At 37.0% G+C, this 25,909-nt stretch overlaps 1 protein-coding gene across 7 annotated transcripts in view; it reads left to right on the top strand.

The window, feature by feature from the left end:
* The first annotated feature begins 404 nt into the window (after window positions 1-404).
* The window catches only part of SHPRH (SNF2 histone linker PHD RING helicase), an 87,177-nt gene continuing 61,672 nt past the window's right edge, over window positions 405-25,909 (top strand). For 2 of the 7 annotated variants that reach the window (XM_027084166.1, XM_027084184.1), the window contains exons 1-11: window positions 406-592; window positions 10,144-10,807; window positions 13,069-13,198; window positions 15,035-15,253; window positions 18,018-18,096; window positions 18,734-18,884; window positions 20,048-20,156; window positions 20,778-21,034; window positions 22,514-23,176; window positions 24,672-24,923; window positions 25,743-25,821. In XM_027084166.1, coding sequence (XP_026939967.1) covers window positions 10,172-10,807; window positions 13,069-13,198; window positions 15,035-15,253; window positions 18,018-18,096; window positions 18,734-18,884; window positions 20,048-20,156; window positions 20,778-21,034; window positions 22,514-23,176; window positions 24,672-24,923; window positions 25,743-25,821 — 2,575 coding nt within the window. In that variant the 5' untranslated portion in view covers window positions 406-592; window positions 10,144-10,171. Of the gene's footprint in view, window positions 593-708; window positions 804-10,143; window positions 10,808-13,068; window positions 13,199-13,578; window positions 13,761-15,034; window positions 15,254-18,017; window positions 18,097-18,733; window positions 18,885-20,047; window positions 20,157-20,777; window positions 21,035-22,513; window positions 23,177-24,671; window positions 24,924-25,742; window positions 25,822-25,909 lie in introns of those variants that run through there. The other 5 variants (XM_027084148.1, XM_027084174.1, XR_003428217.1 and 2 more) reach the window with 4 other exon arrangements.

A 25,909-nucleotide genomic window follows, 5' to 3' on the forward strand; every position in this document is an offset into this window, starting at 1 on the left:
TAACTAATTAGTGGCTGCTTTCTGGAAACAATTTAAAAGGTGCATTTGCAGAATTCTCTTCTTTTTGTTAAAGCCACAACTCTTACATCTGGCACTCGCTTCAAACTGGTCCCACTCCCTTCAGCCGGGAGCCTCGCCCCTTCAGCCGGGAGCCTCGCCCCTTCAGCCGGGCGCCCCGCTCACTTCTAAATCCGCTTAGAGCCCCGCCTCCTCCTTAGAGCTTCCAGCCAATCCTGTATTCTCCAATGGCTTGGTGTCGAGATATCGCGAGACTTCGACCGTGTCTTTCGAGAGTCTCTAATCGTGTGGACTTGCGCAGAAGACACTCATGAAGCCACTGCCGGACAAAGGGGGCGGGGCGCTCCTACGTGCGCGTTCACCTTGACCCCTCGCTCCAGCGCGCGCCCGGCACCTAGGAGCTGTGGTTTCTGGGCCCCTCAAGGAACTGCAACACACGCCAGCCTAAATCGCGCGTGCCTACCTCAGGTGGATGTTCGCTGGGTGGCGAATGCATGTCCGGGACCTGCGGGGGCATTAGAGGGCCCTGAGCCTTGGTGCAGAGAGGCTCTAGGGGCTTGGAGAACGAGTCTAGGTAGGCGCTTGGGTGATGGAGGGTCAGGGGTCAGAGGTCGGGGACGAAAGGCGTCTCTGCACAGAGACGGAGGTCCCAGGGAGGGAGGACTCTGTTGTTCTGGAGTCCGGGAAACTAAAAGGCTGAGAAGGAGCCGCAGCGCGAGTCCCCCCGACCCTTCCCCATCCCAGACGTGTGGGCCCGTGCACCGCCGCGGCTCCCCCGGGACGAGGTGGGGCCATGGGAAAGGAGGCTGTGCTTCTCCTCGGGGGCTGGGGCCTGGGGCCTGCAGTGTCTTGTTCGAGCGCCCCGAGGGCTGTGATCGCGCTCCTCCGCCTCGCGGCAGCTTGTTTGCCCGGCCTGCTGGGAGCGGTCGGCGCTGACAGCCCTCCTCAGACTCCTCGAACCGCTTTTGAGTCTTTTGGAAGAAAACTGAGTGGGTATCACTGTTCGCCGCAGATATGCCCCTGGAGACTTGGAACTGGGCAGCTGCCTAGCTTCTTGGTGGGCGGGGTTGTAATGTAGTACAGGGGAGGCCGAGGCCAAGTTAGTCTGAAAGTTCTCAGTTGCCTCTGGAGTCATATTAATTACATTCGCATTCTAAACCACCAGTGCACATTGTACACTTTGACTCCTTGGTAGTTGCTAGTTTCCAGAACCAAGATGTGTTTTCTGATGATTGACGGTCACTGTCAGATAAACAGTATTATTAAATAATGACCATTAAGCTTGTGTCTTTTTTCTAAGTGACTTGACATTAGCCATGAGGTTAAAAATCCTAGATGTTTGGTGTTTTCCTACTTGTGTTTAAATTAACTTGTGGCTTTAACGGAACAAAAAAATAATAATTTTAAAGTCATTAAAGCCATTTTTTACTATTCGGTTGGGTGATAGCAAGAATGATGAAACTCCCATGAATTGAAATAATCCATAATATCTGTACTGTCACCAAAAAGACTAGTTGATTTATGATCAGTAATCATGCTGGAAGCAGTGTGGTAGTGAACAGTTGTGGGATAAGTGTACCTGTACTGCAAAAGCTGGCACTTCCTGGAGTTTACAAGGTCCACTTGGCCAATAAGCTGGCAGTTGAGAATAAAATAGTTTAGTTTTGAAGGATGCTATATATATGTATATATATACTCTTCTTGTCCAGCCTGAAGAACTGTACTTACAGGATTATTAAAACAAATCTTTTATTAAGAGTTCAGGCTAGAAAGATTTGGGGGAAACAATCTGCTGGTGAAAAATCTTATGAGGGCATTTTCTAAGTATCTGTGACTAACATATGTTCTAGAGTTCAGTAGATGAAAATACTCTCAGCCTACTGGGATTATCACTAAAGAAGAAGATTGTGGTAATGCTAGGTCACTGAGAACTTTTCAGTTATCAGTAGTGATTGGGCTTCACTTGCATAAGGCTTACCTTGGACAGCAATATCTCAAATGTATATACTCTTTGTTCCCCTAATAGCCTAAACCCAGGCCTACCATGGATTCGTGGTAATTCAGGATTGGTATGTGTCTTTTAATGAAGAGCTAATAATTTGGAGAGGAAAGAACCTGAATAAGTTTAATTGATATCCATTTGTTGTATTGTCTTAGTAACTTAACATTTTATGTTTACTCTTCTAGCAATCTATCTTTGTTTTCTGTTAAAGATACAGGTCAGTCAGTTTTCTCTGTCTCATTCTGGGCCAGAAATAGTAAGGAGTAGTTTCACACTACCTATAGTCTTTTAGAATATGGTTAAGAGAGATTTTTCCATAAAGAAATATGAGTAAAGTACTGTACTAGGTCCTTAAAAAGAGAAAGGGTATTGAGAAAATTAGAGATCTTTGGTTCACGCTACTTTGTATGTCATTTCCATCCTGACACTGACCTGGCATTGGGAGTACAATGCTGAATAGGATACTGTTCTTGCCAAGCTTTCAAATAGTTCAAAGTCAAACAGTTAAGAACACTGTAGCAGTTGGGATCAAGGAGGAGAGGCCCTTAACTCAGCATACCTGGTCATGGAAGGTTTTGTGAGGAGATTAGGACAGCGATAGGCAGAAAAGCATCAAAGGGCATTTCAAGCAAAAGGCTTTTTACATCTTAAGTGAGGGACAATAAAAATGTGGTCCATATAGAAAACTGCATATAATCATGTTATACCCAAACACTGATATTTAAGGGGAGGAAGAAGAAGCAGAATCATCAAAGATGAGATTCATCTGGTATGAGGAAAACAAGGAGAAGGATTTAGAATTGGAATATGATTAGAGATACATGGAATTTTACCAGTACTTGACTTATTAGCTACCAGTTAACATTATGGTTATAAGTAGCTTTGATCAAATATTATCTTCTTTGGTTCAAGAGTTATCCCTAGATAGAGATCTGCTAGAAAAAGAGTCAACCAAAACAGGATGGTGGGGTGGAGGGAAGGCAGATCATGAATGTTTGCTCAATAGAGAACTGAACAAAACGAGAGCCTTGCTAGAAATCCTGGTCTTTATTTTTCTTCAACTTATCATTGTAATTGACAAATACTTCTGTAATATTAGAAGAATCAGATTGGAAGCAAACATCTGAAAGAATGTGCAGATTATAGTGGTATATATCACTTAAAAGATACTGGATGAGCCTTACCAGAGAAAAGAACAGAGAGTTGAAGGAATGTGTTCGGATTCAATAATATCTCTATTACAAGACTGTTGTAAGAGAAAGGGCACATATTAACCTCTCTTCGCAATTGATTGGCTCAAAATGGTCATGGATTACTAGAGATGCAGCACCAGTTGAGCAGACATTTCCCATCTATACTATACTTTGGAAAGAAAGAAGTGGATTTTAGTAGGCAGCTGGCTAACAATAACGAGATTTCTCAAACTTGGCTGCGTGCTGGAATCGCCTAGGGAGCCTAAGAAATAATGGAGGTAGTGCCTGGGCCCTGCCCCAGAGATTATAATTTAATTGGCTGGGGTAGTACCAGGCATCAGGATTTTTTAAATTTCCTCCAGGTGATTCTAACGTAAGTCAAATTTGAAACACACTGATCTATAGTCTCCCATCCTGCCACTTTAAAGTTTGGTTATTGTGAAATATAGTTTATAGTGTTCTCGGGGTGATGATAATAGCAACTACCACTTACTGAATATGTGCTAAATTTCTGTTGCTGTGCTCTTGTGCATACACAAAGAGGCTAGACAATTTGTACGTGCAAGGCTAGAATTAGAATCTGTTGATAGGACTTCAAAGCCCACATTCTCTCCTGTAAACCGGATTGCTTTGCAGATGTGAGACACTTTAGCCAGTTGCTTTGGGGGCTTTTAGAGTTAATGATTCCATAATTACCATGTTACTAATATTACTGTGATTGGTGTGATAGGTTGTGTAACTGGCCCAGTTCCCTCCCCATCCCCTACCTCATATCCACGCTCTTTGCCATGAGCGGTTCCACCCATAAAGAAGTGTAATATATCTCCCCACCTCTTGACTTTGAGTCCATCCATGTGACTTGCTTTGGCCCGTGGAACCTTAGTGGTTTTACCCTGACCAAATGCAGGAAAATACTTGTTTGGTTGGATTTGTACTCTTACACCTCAGTCACTGCCGTAAGAACACTCCTGAGTTTTTTTTCTGGTCCCAGGAGAAGGATGAGGACTACGTTAAGCAGAGCCAAGCTGCTTCTCCTGAAACCTAGCCCAGATCAGTCAACCCTCAGCTAACCTGCAGATCTGTGAGAATAAATGATTGCTGTCTCAAGGCAGAGCTTTGGGTGATGTGTTATACAGCATATTTATGACAGTAGCTAACTGATCAACTGGTATAGCCTAACTTCAGCAGAGTGACCCAATTCCAGTATTCCAACCTGTGCTCTGAGGAGAACTGGACACAGATAAGCACTTAGGTTATTAAGGGCTTCCTGTATTATTCTGACCTCTTATCCAAGATAGTAGAGGCGATAAGATGCTTGAAGAGTAGTTAACTATAGTCAGAGATAGATCACCAGCTGCATATTCATAAGCCAAGCACTGGTTGAGGGAGTGGAATTCTCATGATTGACTTAGACCAGCAATGTTTGATAGACATTTTGCAATTAGGAGAGTGTTCTATATATTTATACTGTCCAGTACAATAGCCACTAGTCACATATGGCTTTTGAGCTCTTGAAGTGTGGTTAGTGAGAATGAAGAGCTGAGTTCAAATCTTTTTATAACTTAAAGTTAAATAGCCACAGGAAGCTAGTGGCATCCTTATTGGACTGCACAAACAACTTCCTTGAGACTACGGAGGAAACCACTCTTCTTCTAAGTCACAAGGCCAATGTGTTCCTAAGTAAGAGAAAGGTTCTGTCAACAAGGAAATGAGGTAGATCTTAGGTAGATAAGTAATATTATATGTTTCTTTTATGGTTATTGTTCTATTCAGATCTTCTATTTATTGGACCAGTTTTATTCATTACATTTTGTTAGTAAATTACACATTTTATCTAGATTTTTCAAGTTTATTAGAATAAAGCTATTCTCAATATTCTCTTACAGTTTTTAAATCACTTCTGCACCTACTTTTTGTCTTTGCTTTTTAAATTAGGGGTTTTTTTAATTTATTTATTTATTTTTGGCTGCGTTGGGTCTTCCTTGCAGCGCGTGGGCTTTCTCTAGTTGCGGCGAGCGGGGCCTACTCTTCATTGCGGTGCGCGGGCTTCTCATTACGGTGGCTTCTCTTGCTGCGGAGCACGGGCTCTAGGCGCGCGAGCTCTAAGCGCATAGTAGAGCCACAACTTCAGTAGTTGTGGCTCGCGGGCTCTAGAGTGCAGGCTCAGTAGTTGTGGCTCACGGGCTTAGTTGCTCTGAGGCATGTGGGATCTTCCCCGGCCAGGAATCGAACTCGTGTCCCCTGCATTGGCAGGCGGATTCTAAACCACTGCACCACCAGGGAAGTCCTGCTTTTTAAATTAGTTTTATTAAGGCAAATTACATGCAATAAAATTCAACAATTTTACACATACAATTTGATGAATTTTGACAAATGTGTACCATCATGTGATCACCAGTAGAACATTTCTGTTACCCCAAAGGTTTCCCTTCTGCTTCTTTGCTGCCAGTCACCTCTTACCACTTCCTGGCCCCTGATAACCACTAATCTGCTTTCTATCACTAGATTTTTACTTTTTCTAGAATTTCATATAAATGGAATCGTACACTATGTAGTCTTTCATTTCTGGCTTCCTTCACTTAGTATAATGTGTTAAAAATTCATCCATGTTGTTATATGTATCAGTAGTTTATCATGAGTAGTATTGCATTTGTTTATCTATTCATCAGGTGATGGACATTTGGGTTGTTTCCAGTTGTAGGCTTTTATTAATAAAACTGCTATTAACAAATTCAAGTTTAAGTCTTTTATGATTCTGTGTTTTTATCTCTCTTAGGTAAACGCCTATGAGTGGGATTAATAGGCTGTGTAGAAAATATATATTCAATTTTGTAAGAAATTGACAGACTTTTCCTGTTGGAATGCTGGAGAATTCAGTTCTAGTTCTTCTACATCCTCAGTCTTTTAAATTTTAATCATTCTACTGGATATGTAGTTTCTCATTGTGGTTTATGGGTTGAATTTGAAATGCCTTAATAACTGATGATGGTGAAGATATTTTCATGTGCTTACAGTATTTGCAACGTATAGATCCTCTTTGGTGAAACGACTGTTCAAAATTTATGTCCATTTTTTAATAAGGTTGTTTTTCTTACTATTGATTTGCAAGTTGTTTATATATTCCACATAGAAATCTTTCATCAGGTATTTGTTTTACTAATATTGTTTCCCATCCGCAGCTTCCCCTGTCATTTTCATAACAATATCTTTTGAAGAGCCAAAGTATTTAATTTCATTAAAGCCTAATTTATCATTTTCTTATAGTCTCTGCTTCTTGTGTCCTATTTAAATTTTTTTTTTTTTTTTGGCCTAATCCACTGTCACTTAGATTTTCTCTTCAGTTTTCTTCTGGAAGCCTTACAGTTTTAGCTTTTATATTTCAGTTTATGATCCATTTCAAGTTAGTTTTTATGTGTGTGGGGAGGTAAAAATCAAGATTCTTTTTTTTTTTTTTGCATAGAGGTATCTATTAAAAGGGATATTCTTTCCCCCTTAATTGCCTTTGAATTTCTTTCAAAAATCAATTGACCATGCTATGTGGGTCTATTATGGGACACTTTATTTTGTTCCATTGGTCTATATGTCTATCTTTATATCATTACCACACTGTTTTGATTACTGTCAGTGTAAGTCCTGGAGTCATTGTTAAATATTTCAACTTTACTCTTCTTTTCCAAAATTATTTTGACTCTTCTAGTTCTTGGGAATCAGCTTGTCAGTTTCTACAAAAAAAAAAAAAAAAAAAGGCCTGTTGGGATTTCGAATGGGATTACTTTGACTCTGTAGATCAATATTGAGGAATTGACATTTTGGCATCTTGAGTCTTTCAGTCCATAAACATAGTACATAGTATATATATATCTCTATGATTATACTACTAGGCTATTTCTCTCTTTTTATGTAGACTTGACAATTTTCAGAATAAAAAATTCTTAAAGTTATCTTTTAAAGAACTGTAAAAACAAGAGAAAAAGACATTTATGCACATATTTTTCATTCACAATGCTTTTTATCCCATTGTGTAGGTCCAAATTTCCATCTAATATCATTTTCCTTTGTGAGGACTTCCTTTAACATTTCTTGTAAATGTGGGTCTGCAAGTGAATTCTCTTGGCTTTTGTCATTTTTTTCACCTTTATTTCTTTAAAGATACAGTCAGCCCTCCATGTCTGCAGATTCTGCATCCACAGATTGAGCCAACTGCGGATCGAAAATATCCAGTAATATAATTTGCTTTCCTAAAATTGCCAGTCAGTTTTTTTAATAGCCACCTTTTTGTGTTATGACTTCCTGATTCTGTTTCATGAAAACAATATGTTATCTCCCTGAGGATGTAATGATTTGACTGTTTTATAAAGTTCTTATTCAGATTGCTCCATCTGTTTGGGTGAAAGTTTCTTTGTTCATTTATACTCCTGTTGGAGATCCCTTCATGTTTGTTGATTGTGAACTCATCTTTGAGGTTCAGATTCCTTGCTTTACCTTTCATTGTCTCTGCTTGTACAGTTTGCTTAAGGGGAGGCTCAGAAGCAGATGTAAGACTTGTTTTCTGTTGTATTCAGTGAGAAAGGGAGATTGGTGAGACCTCCATATAGGCAGAGTCCATTATCGTCTGCCTTTTTTTCTTTAGTCAGTGGCAAAGGACATCTTTCCAGTTTAGGCACCGCTCTCACCAGAAAATAGATACCCCCATCACAGCTACCTTGGCTTTGGGAGAAATACGGCAGGTAAGGGCCTGTGGGTTTCCACTTTATTGTTCCACTATTATCTGTGCTGTAGCCCTGGACTCACTTTGGGTTCCACTACCAGGTCCCCCACCACTGAGCATGTCAGCCCGCTTGATGATGCTCCCATCTTTTGTGCTAATACATTCACGCTGTCACTCAGCTTTCCAGTCTGATTCCCTCTGTATCATTCTTTAGGAATACCTCAAAGTTTCTGGTCAGCTGAGATTTCCCCTTGTTTTGTATTACCTTAAACAGGGCTAGATTTGGAGCAGAGTAATTAAGGATGGCGAGTTAGTGGAGGTAGAGGGATGTAGACTGCTGTGAGCTCAGTTTGTCGTCAAGAAACCAAAACACAGCTTATCGTCTGTATTGAATTAAAGACCATGGTTTGATCTATACTTCTTTTATATCCTCTCCTCAAATACAGCACGGTGTTGAATACTTACTGGGGACTCGGCAAATACCTGACTGGATTTTATTTAAAAATGGAATTACTGAGAATATTTCTCTTTTTTGTTTTTCTATATATGTTATATATATATTTTTAACATCTTTATTGGAGTATAATTGCTTTACAATGGTGTGTTAGTTTATGCTTTATAACAAAGTGAATCAGCTGTACATATACATATATCCCCATATGTCCTCCCTCTTGCATCTCTCTCCCTCCCATCCTCCCTATCCCACCCCTCTAGGTGGTCACAAAGCACTGAGCTGATCTCCCTGTGCTATGCGGCTGCTTCCCACTAGCTATCTGTTTTACATTTGGTAGTGTATATATGTCCATGACACTCTCACTTCGTCCCAGCTTATCCTTCCCCCTCCCCGTTTCCTCAAGTTCATTCTCTATGTCTGCGTCTTTATTCCTGTCCTGCCCCTAGGTTCTTCAGAACCATTTTTTTTTTGATTCCATATATATGTGTTAGCATACGGTATTTGTTTTTCTCTTTCTGACTTAACTTCACTCTGTATGACAGACTCTAGGTCCATCCATCTCACTACAAATAACTCAGTTTCTTTTTATGGCTGAGTAATATTCCATTGTATATATGTGCCACATCTTCTTCATCCATGCATCTGTTGATGGACACTTAGATTGCTTCCATGTCCTGGCTATTGTAAATAGAGCTGCAGTGAACATTGTGGTACATGACTCTTTTTGAATTATGGTTTTCTCAGGGTATATGCCCAGTAGTGGGATTGCTAGGTTGTATGGTACTTCTATTTTTAGTTTTTTAAGGAACCTCCATACTGTTCTCCATAGTGGCTGTATCAATTTACATTCCCACTAACAGTGGAAGAGGGTTCCCTTTTCTGAGAATATTTCTTAAACTGCACTTGAAGGCAAATTTTGTTTATACATCCTTTTTTTTTTCCCCAGCTACATGGTTGGAATAAATTGGAATAGGCACTAACCATCATTATGACTTTGTGATTTAACTTCTCTGAGTTGTTTTATGCTATGTATAGGAATTGGCTATTATTTTGGGAAACGTAGTTTAGGACCTACCTTATATAGGCTGCTTTTAGCCCAGTTTCCTCTTTTGAGTTGACAAAGCTTTCTTTTCTTTTTTCCCTATATTTTTAAATTTTCTTCTTTTATTGTCTCTGCCTTATTTCCCCTGTTTGCCATCACCACCTTATTTCTTGCCCAGATATCCCTCTTATTCTTTTTATATGCTGATTCACAAAAAGAAATACATTTCTATGTTTTCATCTTCCTCTTTTGAAAAAGAAGATATATTTTTAGGGATTTTTAAGTTATGTAAGAGTCAAGTGAAGTTTTGTTAACTCTTTGGGATTATAAAACAAAATTGAAATTCTATGGTGATGATATGAATCTAAATGTCACGAAAAGTTTTCAAATAAGCATTTCCAGGATATCTGAGAGATTTACCTTACTATCATGCCGCTCATTAAATGTATTTTTAGAATTTATTTTAGTTTAAACAACAAATTATCTATATTAAATTTATCTGTAAAAGACCAATAAGACCATTAGAATTTATATGATACATGAGATTATAGTGAGTGTGTTCCAAAGCTGTATTTGACTTATTAAAAAAATTATCCATTACTTTGTGTGTCTCTGAAGATTCCATGTTATGTGTGGGATTATTTTTCTCTGCTGAATTTCTCATCTGGGAGTATTTTAATACTAAAATCCTCTCTTGGAATGCCTACTGTTGCGTTTGTCTTCTAGACTTCATATTTACCAAGATAACTTGAAAATGAGCAGCCGACGGAAACGTGCTCCTCCAGTGAGGGTAGATGAGGAAAAGCAACAGCAGCTTCGTTGGAATATGCATGAGGACAGAAGGAATGAACCTCTCACCTCAACTGATGACGAGCAGTCCTGCCCAGGTTTGGACTCCTCTTCTGCTCACTGCATCATCCTAGATGATAGTCTAAAGGAAGAAGTGGCTCACAAAGATAAGAAGAGGTGTCCAGAAGTGGTGAGCGTCTCAAAATCAGTTGAAGAAGAGACTGGTGGCATTTTTTCCCCTTTGTCTCCAAAGCTGAATATTGTGATTTCTCCCTGTCACTTTGATAATTCTTGGAAAGCATTTCTAGGGGAATTAACTCTTCAGCTTCTTCCTGAACAGAGTTTAATTGAAAATTTTTCTGAAAGGAGTTTTACACTGATGAGTTCAGAGTCGAGCTGTCAGTTTGTGATCTATGTTCATTCAGAATGCGAAGATATAGAGAAAAAAGAAAGAGGACTCAACGAGCCAATCAGTATTTGTGACAAAGGTATTCAAGTGGAATCATCCTTTAGTGGTGAAATGTTAGAAGATTTGGGGTGGCTGCAAAAGAAGAAAAGAATAAAACTTTACCAAAAACCAGAAGGAAATCACATTATCAAGGTATGCAATTTCTGTAGTGTCTTTTAAGGTTTTTCTGCAGCAGACAGCCCATTTTGAAATTAACTTAGAAGGAAAGTCTGGAAAGCCAACAATAAGCCTCTCATTATTAAGTGTCAGAGTACATTTTATTTGGGACATTCAATAACTATAAAAAATGTATATTATAGCTAATCATTTTCAGGCTGTTCTTTTTTCAGGATCTTCCTGATTCGCCCTTTCCAGTTCTACTCTCAGTGACTTGTTTTGGTCCTCATTATCTCTTTCTCTTCCTGTAGCAATCCTTTAATTACTGCCTTTTCAACTCCTTCATTTCCTTTGTCTCTGGGCTGGTATGCTATGAATGCAAATGGAATTCTAGTCTATTTACTGCCTCTAGAATTAATGATAATCTGGCATATAAGTCTCTCCTTTGATAAGCCTTTGTCTCCTTCTCCAGCCTCAACTCTTAATCACTCTGCTTTTTAGTTTGTCCCAGAAAGTGCAAATTAATTTGTTTCCTGCAGATACCCTGCTGCCTTTTTGCATCTCTGCTTTTGCTCTCACACTTCCCTCTGCCTGGGTTGTGCCTTCCTCATCCCTCCAAACTCCTGGTCGTCGCTTAATGTTCAGCTCAGAGTTTACTTCACCTAAGGAGATGCTTTCTTAAACTCCATGGATGGTGTTACATGCTCTTCCCCCATAATATCTAACACATATGCTTATTTTTGCCTTGGTCACTTGTAGTGTACTTACATTTTATATCTTTCCCCCTCACTAGACTATGAAGTTTTTTATCTTCACAGCCCAGTAAAATACCATGTACTAAACAGATTTTCAGTAAATGAATGAATAAATTTACCATTCATTTCAGGCTCTGCTATTCACTAGCCAAGTAACTTTTTGTGAATCATTTAAAGGCCCTAATTTCAGCTTCTTTTTGTACGAAATGTAAATAGTACTCATTCTTTTTACCTCATACAGTTGTGTTGAGAATCAGGTGAGGTAATGTAAGTAAATGTACTTTGTCAACTATGAAGCAGGTTTATATGCCTTCATGCTAGAACTTGAAAAGAAATTCTAAAATGTTAAATTCACCTCTGTTCAGTTGAAAGCTGTGTTATACATTTGTCACATTAAAAATCAATTATATTGATAGCCCCATTTATAGTTTCAGAATTGACAGAAGGAAAGGAGAAAATTTAGAAGCATTGGATTGTAATTAATTCTTCCCTGCAGTCTAACTGTACAACCAAGCATTCCCTCTCTTTGCTGATAGTGAGTGCCAAAAATTGTGGCTCAGGGATAACAAGTATGTAAGAATTCATGGATTGTATGCCTGTGTTCTGTCTACTTCTCCCACCCACACACCAAATCTTGATCTGTTCTGTCTTCCCTAATCCCAATTTTTATAAACTTTTAAACACTTATTGCTGCTGTAGCAAGCCATCTCTAGGTACAAAGCAGAATATAAGTAGTGAAAAATAATCTTTGCCACTTATTCCTGTATAATGCTGGTTGATTCTTGTTCTTTAGTGAAAAACTATGAGAATCTCAGTGATTAGGGAATCAAGCTCAGGATAATACAGGAAAATGAAGGAAACTGTATTTATTGATTATCTACCATTAGGAAGTTTTAAAATTGTACTAAGTGGGCTATCTCATATAGGTTTCTCTCTATTGGGGTCAGAATAAATCAATTATTTTGTTTGTTTATTTAGCTCTTAAATATCAATGCCAGTATTAAAATTCAAGTATTTTGACTACAAAACTTCATACTACATTGTTTCACTAGACTCAAGCTACATAACCTTAATCAAGGTCTGTTTTCCTATACATTTTAGTGTTTGATATAGTAATAGGGATTCCCAAACCTAACTGTGCTTAAGAATCCTGTCATGTGCATCAGAATCTTCTGGGGGAATCTGCATTTTTAACCAGCTTCATTGATATTCTGATGATCATCCAGTTGGGAAATCATTGACTTGGTTGGTAGAATTGGTGTTCTCATCACAGTCTCCCAGGTTCAGTTTCAGTTAAGGAAATATTTTTTTTCTAGCTACTTAAATGGTGCATCACACATACTAGGTACTGCATTTGTAGAATGAATTTGTTATTGAAAGTGAAAACATCTAAGGGAGATTTGGTAGGTATATATTTAGTGCTTGTGGGGTAAATACTGTGAATACCTTTAAAAATGATGATGTTAAAAAATGTTTTTCTTATATCCTCAAAAATGGTATAGTACAATCAAAACTATTTTTATGTTGATTAATTCTATGTAGGTTGGAATTTATCTTTTGGAAGGTGGCCTAGCAAAACTAGATTTTCTGAGTGATGCAAACTCAAGAATGAAAAAGTTCAATCAACTCATGAAGAGAGTGATGGAAAAGTTATACAATTTTATTATTCCAGGTAATATTTAAAGTAAACTTTAAAATTACTACTACTGAAGAGCTGTGGGTTTTCCCCCAAATCCTATACATAACAGCCAGAAAAACAGCTACTAAAACCATAGTAAAAATTAAACCTTCATAAAATTGCTATATGACAAAATTATACTTATCCGAAATACCCCTACTTCTATAATTTTTGTCTTTATTTGCTTAATAATGTGCTTAGCTTATAGTAGTTACTCAAGAAATGTTTATGGAGTCAATAGGCAGAATTTAAAGGGATCTGAGCTGATTGGAATTTTTGCATTATTCCTGTGCTTTTTTATTTTGTCATGGCCAGAGATTCTTGGCTGGCCTTTATTCCACCTCTCCTTTGCAGTCTGACAAATAATCTCAAGAGCCTGCTTCCCATAAAGACCAGTTAACTTTGCTACTGTTTCTTGGCAAGACGTTGTATCGTTGGTCAGGACTGCAGTTTCAGAGTTGTCTGCCATTGGTTCCCAAGGGAGAGTGTGGATGGCTTGATGCAGCCCATCAACACTACTGGAAAAACGGCTCAAATTCTCCAAGTCCTGCTCATGGTGGGTCAGCCTTATTTCAGGTGCAAATTATAGAACATTTTTATACTGGAATATTTGGGAAATCCGTTTCTGAGCTTGGTTATTGAATTGTTTCTGCAGTACATTCTTTGCAAAGCTTCATGATAACTAATAATAGTAAATCATTTTGCATGTTAAAGACTTAAAATTGGAAGGAATGCTTTTAAGTACACCTAGAATTTTTAAAGTTATAAGAATTCCATTATTCTGCCTTTTAAAAATAATAAAATTTGAACTTTTCAAAGGAAAACTTCAAGGATTTTAAAGGAAAACTTCAAATTTAGTTACTAATACTGGAGTATACACCTATACTAACAGTCTGAAATAACTAAGCATATAACCACACATTAATTGTAAACTTTTGAAAATCTTAATATGACATAATTTTTATTGAAAATAGTAAATTATGTATTTTATGGTACAGTTTTTATTTTAGAGCATATGAGGCCTGTTCTATAAATGTGTGTAGGCCTATTTGAAACCTTTCAGTAATAAATCATTAGCTTTAGTTAATAGGGTTTGTAAATTTGTTCAAGAGTTTGAATTTTTTTTTTCATGTGTAGGCATGAATCTTCTTCCACAGGGCAATTGTGCCCAACAAATGAGTCTGAAATTCTTACGAATTTGTGTTGATGGCTTAAGCCCTTAATCTCCTGATTGGCTGCTGGTGCTGCTACCAAATACCTATCCTTTTTAGCATAAGAAATAGAATGGGAATCCTTGTCTTATTAGACATAGAAAAATTGCGTATGGATTTTTTTTATGTTAAGATGTAAAAGTGAAATAAATTATCCTTTTACAAACTGCAAAAGATATTCACATTCAGTTCCTCAGATGTTTATTAAACATCCACAACGCGCAAGGCACGTGCTAGCTGCTCTGAGGAACTATAAAAACAAAAGACAGCCTTTGCTCTCAAAGAGCATTACAGTTCAGTGGGGAAGGGATGAATACACACAAATGATTGTATTACCAGACAGATTGCAATATATTACTATATCCAAAGTATAAGAGTATTGCATGAACACAGAAGAGAATATTAATTCCGACCAGGGAAAACAAAAGAAAATGTCATGGAAAAAGTATCAGTTGAATTTTCTTGAAGGATGGATGGGTAAATTTTTGATCAGTCAAAAAACATAGTAAGAAAGGCCCCAGAAGTGGAAGAATGCATGGTATGTTCTTGAAATAAGAATTGCTTATAGTTATAAATGTGGATGGGATTGTTTTGAGTACATTTGTTCTTGGATATACAGATGTGTTGGAAGAGGATGAGGAAGATTCAGAGAGTGAGCCAGAGGGACAGGACATTGATGAACTCTATCACTTTGTGAAGAAAACACATCAACGAGAAACTCCATGCGTCCAAGTGGATGTCCAGCATCCTGCACTGACTCCTGTGTTGAGACCATACCAAAGAGAGGCTGTAAATTGGATGCTACAACAAGAGCATTTCAAAAGCACCCCTGCTAGTGGCAAGTATAAGATGCTTAAAGAAAGGCAAATTGATCAGAGGGATTATATGAGAGAGAGGGTAGGGGGAAATCGATCAGTAAACAAATCATATTGAAAACATAGGATAGAATGGGTGCTACTATGAACAAAATTATTTTCTAAGAAATCCTTCAAAACTGAAATCTAGAGAAATTCATATATGAGTTCCCTCATCCATAAAAGTTCAAACTGATTTTTCCAGCCAAAGTAAAGGCTGCCTTGATTGGAATTTTTAAAAACCAAGAAATTTTTTACATGCCTTTCCAACTAAGAATTGCTTTTGTAACCTGACCAGATGGAATCTTCCTAATATATGTAAAAGGCTTTACAATTTAATCATGAATGTTAGGGACAGAAAACAAATTTACAAAAGTGGGAGACAATGTGTAACTAACCTAATTTTCCTAGGTTTGCATGTATTTTCTTTACTCCACAAAATAAATAATAAAATGAAACACCATCTAATAAGTGTTTTCAAAAAAGTAGTAGATTTATGGGAGTCATTTGTGCCACTTCTTTATCATTGTCTTTAAAGGCATGGGCACAAGATGAGATTTTTACATGACTCTAGGAAGTAAAGTGTTAACTATTTCTCACTCTTCCTGTATAGATTTATTTTAATCAGTGATGAATAGCTCTTATTTCTCCCACTTTTTTATCCAACAAACTTTATTTTTTTAACTTTTTATTTTGGAAATATCAGTTCATAGCCAATATTATTTCTTCTTCCTCCTCCTCCCCCAATATTTTGAATTATTTTGAAATAATAATCCCACATATTGTATCATTTCTTCTGTTAATATTTCGGTTTATTTCATGAAAAGATAAAGGATCTTTTAAACAGATATAAATATATGTAGAATGCATTTTAAAACCCAGTAATTCCTTAATATCACCAAATCTCTCTCCCTTCCTTCCCTCCCTTCTCTCTATTTCTCCTTCTTATAGTTTGTTCAAATCTGAAACCAAATAACATCCATATATTGGAATTAGTTGCTGTCTCTTAAGTTTCTTTTAGTCCATAGGTTCTATCTCCTCTCTCTTGTATTTTTTTCGTATATTTGTTTAAGGAATGGTTAGCTCTGTAGAGTTTACCACAGACTGGATTATTTTTTCTCCAAAATGAAATAATTTTTTTCAACTAAGGAATTTGATTAAGGTGTAACTTACATACAGTAAAATGCACAGACCTTAAGGGCACAGTTTGATAAGTTTTGATGAATCTATGCATCTGTGAAACCAGCAACTCAGTTAAGACATAGAACCAGACTTTTTCAAGTGTAGCCACTGGCCACACATGCCTCTTGAGACTTGAAATGTGGTTGTCCAAATTATGTGCAATAGGTTTAAAATATATACTAGATTTCAAATAGTACCAAAAAAAGAATGTGAAATATCTCACTACTAATTTTTATATTGATTGCATATTGAAATGATAATATTTTGATTATATTGGGCTAAATGAAAACAAGTATTAAAATTAATTTTACCTGTTTCTTTTAATATTTCTATCATACAGGACTGACAAAGTATTTCCATCACCCCAGCAAGTTCTATAATTGCCCAGTCAGTTCTCCTACTTCAACCCCTTCGGGAGGCAACCACTATCACCGTAAATTAGTTTTGCCTGTTGTTTTTGTTTTTGTTTTTTGGGGTTTTTTTTTTGCGGTACGCGGGCCTCTCACTGTTGTGGCCTCTCCCGTTGTGGAGCACAGGCTGCGGACGCGTAGGCTCAGCGGCCATGGCTCACGGGCGCAGCCGCTCCGCAGCATGTGGGATCTTCCCGTACCGGGGCACGAACCCGTGTCCCCTGCATCGGCAGGCGGACTCTCAACCACTGCGCCACCAGGGAAGCCCAGTTTTGCCTGTTTTTGAAACAAACGGAATGATAAAATGTGTACACTCGGGTGGAAGGAGTTGGCCTCTTTCAACATAATGTTTTCGAGGTTCATCCGTGCTGCATGTGTCAGTGATTCATTGTTTTTTGTCCACAGGCTGGATTTTGTTGATTAAATCCCATGTGTCATTTAGTAGTTTTTCTGTTCCCTTGGTTCCCGTAAATTAAAGCTTTTTATCTTTTAATTTTTTTCATTTTATAAAACCTATATGTCTGTATTCCTACTTCATCTATTAATCCATAAAGAAAGTAACAAAAAGTGACTTACCATTTCACTGGTGAGTGGAGCCATACTTCCTACTTAGCAGTTGGTTTGAACAACTTAAAATATTAAGGGAAGGGTTAGTGGACGATTCTGGCTGAAATAAACTCAGTACTTCAGTGTTATAGTTTTAGATATTATTTCCTCAGTTAAGCCTTTCCTCCGACTCAGACCCATATAAAAGGTTAGGTCTGATTTACGTTAATGTATTAGTCCAGTATCGTATATCTGTTGAGTTATTTAAAGACATCAGGTAACTTCTTGAAGGATTTATAAAAGATAAGCTACTTTCCTTTATTGGGTAAGACTTGGTTATATGTATTAGTTTTCTTTTCCTGTTAATCCTCTGTAATTTGCTAAACTTTTTCTGTCTTATCACTTGTTTATATGGAACATATTGGTGCCCAAAGCAAAGAAAGCTAAAGAATAATATCTGAAGAAAAGAATGAGAGGAGTCCTAGCCTTTTTCCCATGTGTATGTGCCTTTCCAGGGTGTCCTGACTGTTAACTTACTTTTATTTTAATGTGATTATCTGGCAGAAAGGAAAACAAACAAACTTGTTCTTATGATTATATTTTTCTTTAGAAAATGCCCTGCACTTCCTATGGCGAGAAATTGTTACATCTGAGGGTTTGAAACTCTACTACAATCCATATACAGGCTGGTAAGGCAAAACGATAGTAAAAATAAATATTACAAAAACCTGTATGAGATTGGTAGCGTAAGTCTTCAGCCTCAGCAGTACCTCAAGAAGGAATACTAAGTCCAGGTCTCATTAGACATTTTTATAGATAGACATAGAATTAATAGCACTTGTAATTTTTCAGTAGATAAATGCAGTATAATAGACTTAAGATGCATAGTTATTGATATTTAAAGAGATTATAATTTTAGGTAAAATGTCATCTTATTATGGGCCAGTTCATTAAATTTGTTAATTTCTATTACAAAAGAGTTTTAGGAATCATTAAATATGACTAGTGAATCAGTAGTTATTGCCATTCTTAATTTTTTATTCACAGATTCATAAAGGTCACAGAAAGAAGGTAGACATGCTTCCTTTTATTTATAGAAGAAAAAAATGATGACAGTACCAATTCTGTTTCTGCAGACTTTAGTTGTCAGCTCAGGCAGTTTTTTGATCACAGTTCTTATATTCATGATCTAGGGATTATAATTGTTGCAACCTAAAATATAATTTTTAAAAGCTTAGCCTTCTATGCATTTCTCCCAGTTCTCTTTAGGAACAGTGTAATTTTTATTTGCATTCCTATGATGTGTTTTTCTTGTCTTTTCCTTAGCATCATCCGTGAGTACCCAAATGCTGGGCCACAGTTGCTTGGTGGAATCTTAGCAGATGAGATGGGTCTGGGAAAGACAGTAGAGGTTTTGGCTCTGATTCTGACACATACTCGACAAGATGTCAAACAAGATGCTCTCACTCTTCCTGAGGTAGTAGGAGTACTATAGGGCTTGGGAAAGCGGGGACATATGTTCTCCAAAAGCATCATGTATCAAACATTTGCTTGGCACTTAAGTCAACACTTTCAGTTTACTCTGCAATTAATGATTTATATTAGTTGTTAGTTAACTTCAAGTAGGCACAGAAAATGGGATGTTTGTGACCTGGAGGGGTTTTTTTAAAGTGATATTGACCAACTAGGAAGGCGACATGCTGTCACTTACCAAGCTTCCTTCTAGCTGGCAGAGAAATTCCCTTAGGAAAGTTTTATTACTTCCTCAAATGTTTTGTCACTACTTCACATCTCTGTATTACTGCTAAATATTTTTGAGAGCTATTTTTCAAAAACTGTGCAAATCTCAGATATGTAAATCAGAGTCAAATATCAATAATTAGAACTTTGTTACAGGATAAACAGCTTAGTAATTAGATTGCTAGATGAAACAAACTCTGAGTCTTTATTCCAAAATACAGTTGTGTTTAAAAATGCAAATTTTAGAGTTTATAAGAAAAAGAAAAAACTTCAGTGAGGCAAATATAGCTCACAGTTCATATTTTCCAATAATGGAATCTGAAATCAGCCCATTTAATCCTGCCGAAATGAGGCCACTAGTTAAAGGCATAACTGTAATTACCTGTAGGGCCCACCATGCTCACAACCTTAGTGGTTATGTGATCTTTTAATAGTGTAAAGTTTGCAAAATTAGCCTTTCAGATTTGAGTAAGGGTTAGAGTAGGGAATGTCTATCTCCTTTGTAGAAAATGAGTTGGAGTATTCAGTTTTAACTATCGGTAACTTCCTTTGGATATTTTCTGTTCATTAGCTGTGTTAATTTTAAGTTATTTTGAGTATTACTACAAATTCAGTGGGTTATTACTATTTTAAACAAGGCTTGAAAAGTTAATTTCAGAAGTTTCACACTTAAAATTTAGGTAATTTAAGATAACGTGCAATTTTAAAAAGTGATGGCTAGCTGTAAACTCTGAAATAAAAAATAAGGTTTATATTTGTGCATAACATATTTAGCCCTTTCTTTCATAATTTATTATAACTCTTTTGCATCTCCTTAATAGAAGGAGGGTTTGTCTTATTAAGCAACTCAGAATACTGAAAGCAAAACACTGTGTGACTACTTAATGTTGTTTATATCAGGGAAAAGTGGTGAATTATTTCATTCCATCACATAATTCTGGAGGAAATGTAAAAAACACAGAAACCCAGAATATGGAATTTGAACCAAAAGAAAAAGTTCAGTGCCCCCGTAAGTATGAAATCTCTTAAAGGTAACACCTTTTTACAGTGATCTTTGTTCTGGTTCTTATTATATAGAGATATCTTGTAATTGTTATGAATAATTGTTTCTACAGTTATTTATACTTTGCATAAAAGTTCAATTACAAGGCATATTATCTTAACAAAAATAAACATTTATTCTTTGGTTTGACTTGGTCCAGACAGTTTTTTGCTTAATTTGTAACATTTAAATTTCTTTAGCTTACAGTTTAAATCAGGCTTTGATAAAGAGTAGCTACTTCAAATTCTGCTAGCAAATGAATGTTTCCCTTGCTAATGGTAGCATTTATGTAAATAACTGTGAGAAGTTTTTTTTTTAATATGTAGTTTTAAATAATAGTTGATTTGTAAGATTAGCAAATTAATGTAATTCTTCCTTAAATTATTCCATTACAGTAATTTATTTCTTAATTATTGAGATCAATTTTTATTACATATTCTTCAAAATGATGATGTACAGACAACATATCTTTAATAAATCTTTGATTTATTTTCTTCTTAACTTGGTCCTCGGTACACATTAAGATTAACTGAGTTTTCTTTTCATTTTAATTGTTTTGACTGAGTTAGTGTATCCTTTTGCATTTAGCTACACGTGTGATGATCCTGACAGCTGTTAAAGAAATGAATGGAAAAAAAGGAGTTTCCATTCTTTCCATCTACAAGTATGTCAGTTCTATATATAGATATGATGTTCAACGGAACAGGAGTCTTCTGAAAAGGATGCTGAAATGTTTAATTTTTGAAGGTCTTGTGAAACAGATCAAAGGCCACGGTTTTTCTGGTACTTTTACACTGGGAAAGAATTACAAGGAAGAGGATATACATGATAAAACAAAAAAGCAGGTAACAGAGCATTTATTAAGTAGCTTTATGTGATGCTTTACAGAATAAGTTGACAGACCCCACCTGTCTGAAGCTCTTACAGTCTGATGATAAAAAAACAAACATTGGGAAAAACGCTTACGGCTGAGGCATATGTTTTCTACTTCCTGAATATAAGTTCCATCAGAGTAGCAACTTTATTTTGGTCACCATTAAGCCTGGAGAAGAGTGCGTGACATGTCAGGTACTCAATAAATATTTATTGAGTGAATTATATATAAAATTAGTTTGTTAAGCATATTATAATTTAAGATAACTTTTCTTACCCTCATGTTGTCAGCAGTTTAAAAAGCATGTTCCATACTTTATAAAAATATTGATACCTTACATTTGCATAGCTCTTTATATACAATGAATCTTTTATATAAGTTTTTATTTTTCCCATGTCATCACCTTATAAAATGTTTATATTTTTTTTATAAAACTGCTGCTTTGTGGCCAGTAAGTTCAGTTTGCTTTTAAGAAAATTGTTACAAATTGGCAAACATAAATCAAGAAAAGACTAATGACAACAATTTAGAATGTAAAGTTACCAGCTTAGCTACTGTGAAAGAAATGACAGTCCAAAAAGTTCATTTCCTAGAGCAGGGAGTCTCCACCAGTTTCTCCCCAGCTAGGTTAGAAGACTGCAATGAACTTATGTGCTTTTAATAATCCTTCTGCTACCCAAAAAAGAAAATCTCCTTCAGTTAATGCCAGTCATTCCATGTTAATGTCATTCATTCCTCTGTTCAACCTTGACTGTGACATCACTTCTAGGAAGCTATTGCTGGCACCTACCTCCCCATCGCAGCCCCTCTGGGTTATATAACCCTCTTATGCATTCCTATGGCGTCATTTTATTTTTTACTGTTCTGTCTTTTCCAACAGACCCCTTTGAGACCAGGAGCTAAATACTCCTCATATATATATCCTCAGCATCTAACATGATGCCTGGCACAGAATTGGCATTCAATAAATAATTGCAGGAGGGTACACAGTTAGAAAGGAGAAAGAAAGAAGGAACTTATTTGCTAATTGCAGTAACTAGTAGATTAATTTTCACTTTGTTTAAATGCTGTATTTTAATACTTGGTATTTGTATAATTGCCCTAGTTTGTATATTTATATATTATAAACTACCAGTCTTTTATTGATTTAGGCAGATTGTAAATTATAAGAAGTTGATGCCAAAATTAGTAGCTTCCTTTATCTTTCTAACTTTTGTTCACTCCAAATCTTAATGATATAGCAGTAGAGCTTTCTTTTGCTTTTGGAGGGGAAATCAGGGAGGGGAGTTCTTAGAGCAACTTGAAAGCCACTGATCAAGAGTGATTCTCCTCAGGGAAGGGGTAACAAAGACTGGCTACTAGATTTTTATGTAAAGCACATGAAGTTGGGCATTTAATTTCAGATATGTCACTCTGTTGAGATAAATTAAATAAATAATATTTTTCATAGGTTGTGGGGAGTCCAAGGAAAATTCAGAAAGAATCCAGAAAACCAGGGAGCAAGGACACAGATTCCGAATACTTGCCATCAAACACCTCTGATGATGATGATGATCCTTACTATTATTACTATAAGGCCAGGAGAAATCGTAGTAAATTGAGGAAAAAGCCTGTTGTTCCATCCACAAAAAAGGAAAAAAGTCAGCTTAACATCAATCTCAACTCACAGGATCACTGTCCAGCTACTGGTGACTCTGCAGTTACTGATGTTACCACATCTGAAAGTACATGTGTCTTTGAAGTCAAGCAAAAACATGCAGCAAAGGACCAAGCTGAATCTCTAAATCCTGTTGGTCATGACATGCCACATTCTAATATCATGGGTCCCTATAATTCCTCCGATTATCACTTTGAGTGCATATGTGGTGAAGTTGACCAGGTAGACCGTAAGCCTCGTGTTCAGTGCCTGAAATGCCACTTGTGGCAGCATGCAAAATGTGTGAATTATGAAGAGAAGAATCTGAAGATTAAACCTTTCTACTGCCCCCACTGCCTTGTTGCGATGGAGCCAGTGTCAACAAGAGCAACGCTGATCATCTCCCCTAGTTCCATCTGTCATCAGTGGGTGGATGAAATCAATAGACATGTGAGGTCATCATCTCTTCGGGTCTTGGTAAGGTAGTTTGGACTCTTTAAAGGGATAGGAAAATGTAAATTTTCACTCCATGATTTTTTTTTTTTTTTTTTTTTGAGGTATGTGGGCCTCTCACTGTTGTGGCCTCTCCCGTTGCGGAGCACAGGCTCCGGATGCGCAGGCCCAGCGGCCATGGCTCACGGGCACAGCCGCTCCGCGGCATGTGGGATCCTCCCGGACCGGGGCACGAACCCATGTCTCCTGCATCAGCAGGCAGACTCTCAACCACTGCGCCACCAGGGAAGCCCCATGATAATTTTTATAATCTTTGTCACTTTGTTTTTTGTCCCCAAAATTAACTTAATGAGATAATAATAATATTAAATCAGAACTTGAAGAGGAAATTGAGAATAAGAAATAGAACCGTAGACTGTTTATTCTTTTCTGACATCAGAAGTTAAAGCACTTTGGATGGAAAGATGAAAGCTTTTGAAAAAAATCTTGATCGTATAAATGAAAAAGTCTTTGTATAAGCGTTTATACTCTGAGAGAAATGCAATTCAAAGGCAGCATTGTGTAATAGTATGAACTTGTATGATCTTTCAACTTTTAGCTCCAGAATCTTCCTCTGAAGCCTCAGTTACCCCATCTGTAAAATAAGGATTTACTCATTCAACAGATATTTATTGAGTACCTATTATGTGCCAGGAATTGTGCTAAGTTCTGAAAGTAGTACCCCCTCACAGACTTTTTGTGAAGATTAAATGATTTGATAAAGTGCTGGCACATAGTAAGTGGTCATTTAATGTTGTTGTTCACTACTGTTAGTTTTCTTTACTCTCTTTGTTCTTCTTTCCACACAAATGTTATGTATGTTTTCTGGATTTCAGCCACTATGATAGGCATGGAGAGTACAGTAATATGTAAAAGACCGTCTTTGCCATTGAGGAGCTCTGTTCTGTAGGGTAGGCAAACCTTGGTTTGAATCTTGACTCTACCAGTTTGGAGCAAGTCACTACATGTTTCTTATGTGTGGGATAGAAATAATAACAACTAACAGGATTGTTTTTGAAAGTAGGAGATAAAACTTTGCATGGTGTCTGAAATATAAAAGGCATTCAGTAAATAATAGCTCTTATTGTTCTACTTTTTCACACCTTTGTGCTTTCGTACAAGCTATTCCATCTACCCACCTACCTGTAAGTCCTTTTCCCTTTTTCTCCACCTGTGAGGACTCCTCAATGTACTTCAAGATCTACCGCAAATTTGAATTTCTCTCTGAATTTACTTTCTTAGCCATAGAATTGGTCTTTCCACTGTGAGCCTTCACATTTACTGTTCCATTCACATTACTTATGTTATTAGTCTTACACACTAAAATGCATCTTTCTCTAGACAGGTATAGGATGTATCTTATAGCACGTTTGGTTCTAAACAAATAGAAAGGGCTCAGTAAGTGTATAAATAAATGACTGTTTCAGTATCTTTGATGTGCCTTTCTGCAATAACTATGTCTATGCTGATTATTTCCTAGGTATATCAAGGAGTGAAGAAAGATGGTTTTTTACAGCCTCATTTTTTGGCAGAACAGGATATAGTCATCATTACTTATGATGTCCTTCGTTCAGAACTAAACTATGTAGATATCCCACACAGCAATAGTGAGGATGGGCGTCGCTTAAGGAACCAGAAGCGCTATATGGCCATTCCGAGCCCCCTTGTAGCTGTGGAGTGGTGGAGGATTTGCCTTGATGAAGCTCAGATGGTTGAATGTCCTACTGTAAAAGTGAGAATTTCTGCAGAACCTTCTGAGGGCTGGGGAAGAGAAAAGGGAAAGGGATTGGAGGAAACTGTCCATAGAAAATTTAATAGTTTAAGTGTAGTTAACCCACAGCATTGACATTGGCCAAAAGTTTGCCTTTAAACACTCAACATTTGCTTTTCTCTGTGTATGAACTATATAATCCTTAGGAATTAGTTTGGTAATCTGTGAATCATTGCTCTAAATGCAATGCACATGTATGTTTGATTGAATAAGACGGCAGTTTTTGTGTGATGCAGATCAAAGTATTTAGGGACTTTTATAAGCACTTCTGCTATGTGGAAGGCTTGTCATATAGCCTCTGATAACTTTGGCAGTTTTTTGATCAGAGAGACCAAATGGTAATAGAAAAATACTACTTTAGAGGACAGAATTTTTATTCAGACTTTGTTGTATGTCTTTATTCTGTCTTTGGCCAGTCTATAACCTGAATTGAATTTATAAATCATGTCTATTAGCATGGTGGTTCACATCTGGAGAATGGGGTGGTCGAGGGAATGTATCATTCAGTGGGTATTTTCATTCTACACATACTTGAACTACCTTTCCTTTTTGGAAGGACACATGACAGCCTCCTGCTAATGAGAACCACTGTACTAGAAGATAGCCCGTTGAATATGACGTTCAATATTGAGTGTGATAAGTGTTCGATAAGCGCAGATGCATCTGACCTGAAACGTAGCTTGACATGGGCTATTTTCATAAGTAAACATATTCCTGACTTTTGAGTTTTTCCTGTGTCTTTTTTCTTTTCTTTTTTATTTAATATTTCTCTCCCATCAGGCTGCAGAAATGGCTCAGCGCTTAAGTGGGATTAACCGCTGGTGCATCAGTGGCACTCCAGTACAGAGAGGATTGGAGGGTAATGTATGGTTTTCTCACATATTGCATATATTTGAAAAGCTTAATTTTTTTGAACAAGAAGTATTTTATGTTTAACTTTTGCTGAA

Source organism: Aethalodelphis obliquidens, unplaced genomic scaffold (genome assembly GCF_003676395.1).
Source record: "Aethalodelphis obliquidens isolate GAN/ISIS:26980383/991018 unplaced genomic scaffold, ASM367639v1 scaffold3, whole genome shotgun sequence".
Classification (NCBI taxonomy): Eukaryota; Metazoa; Chordata; class Mammalia; order Artiodactyla; family Delphinidae; genus Aethalodelphis; species Aethalodelphis obliquidens.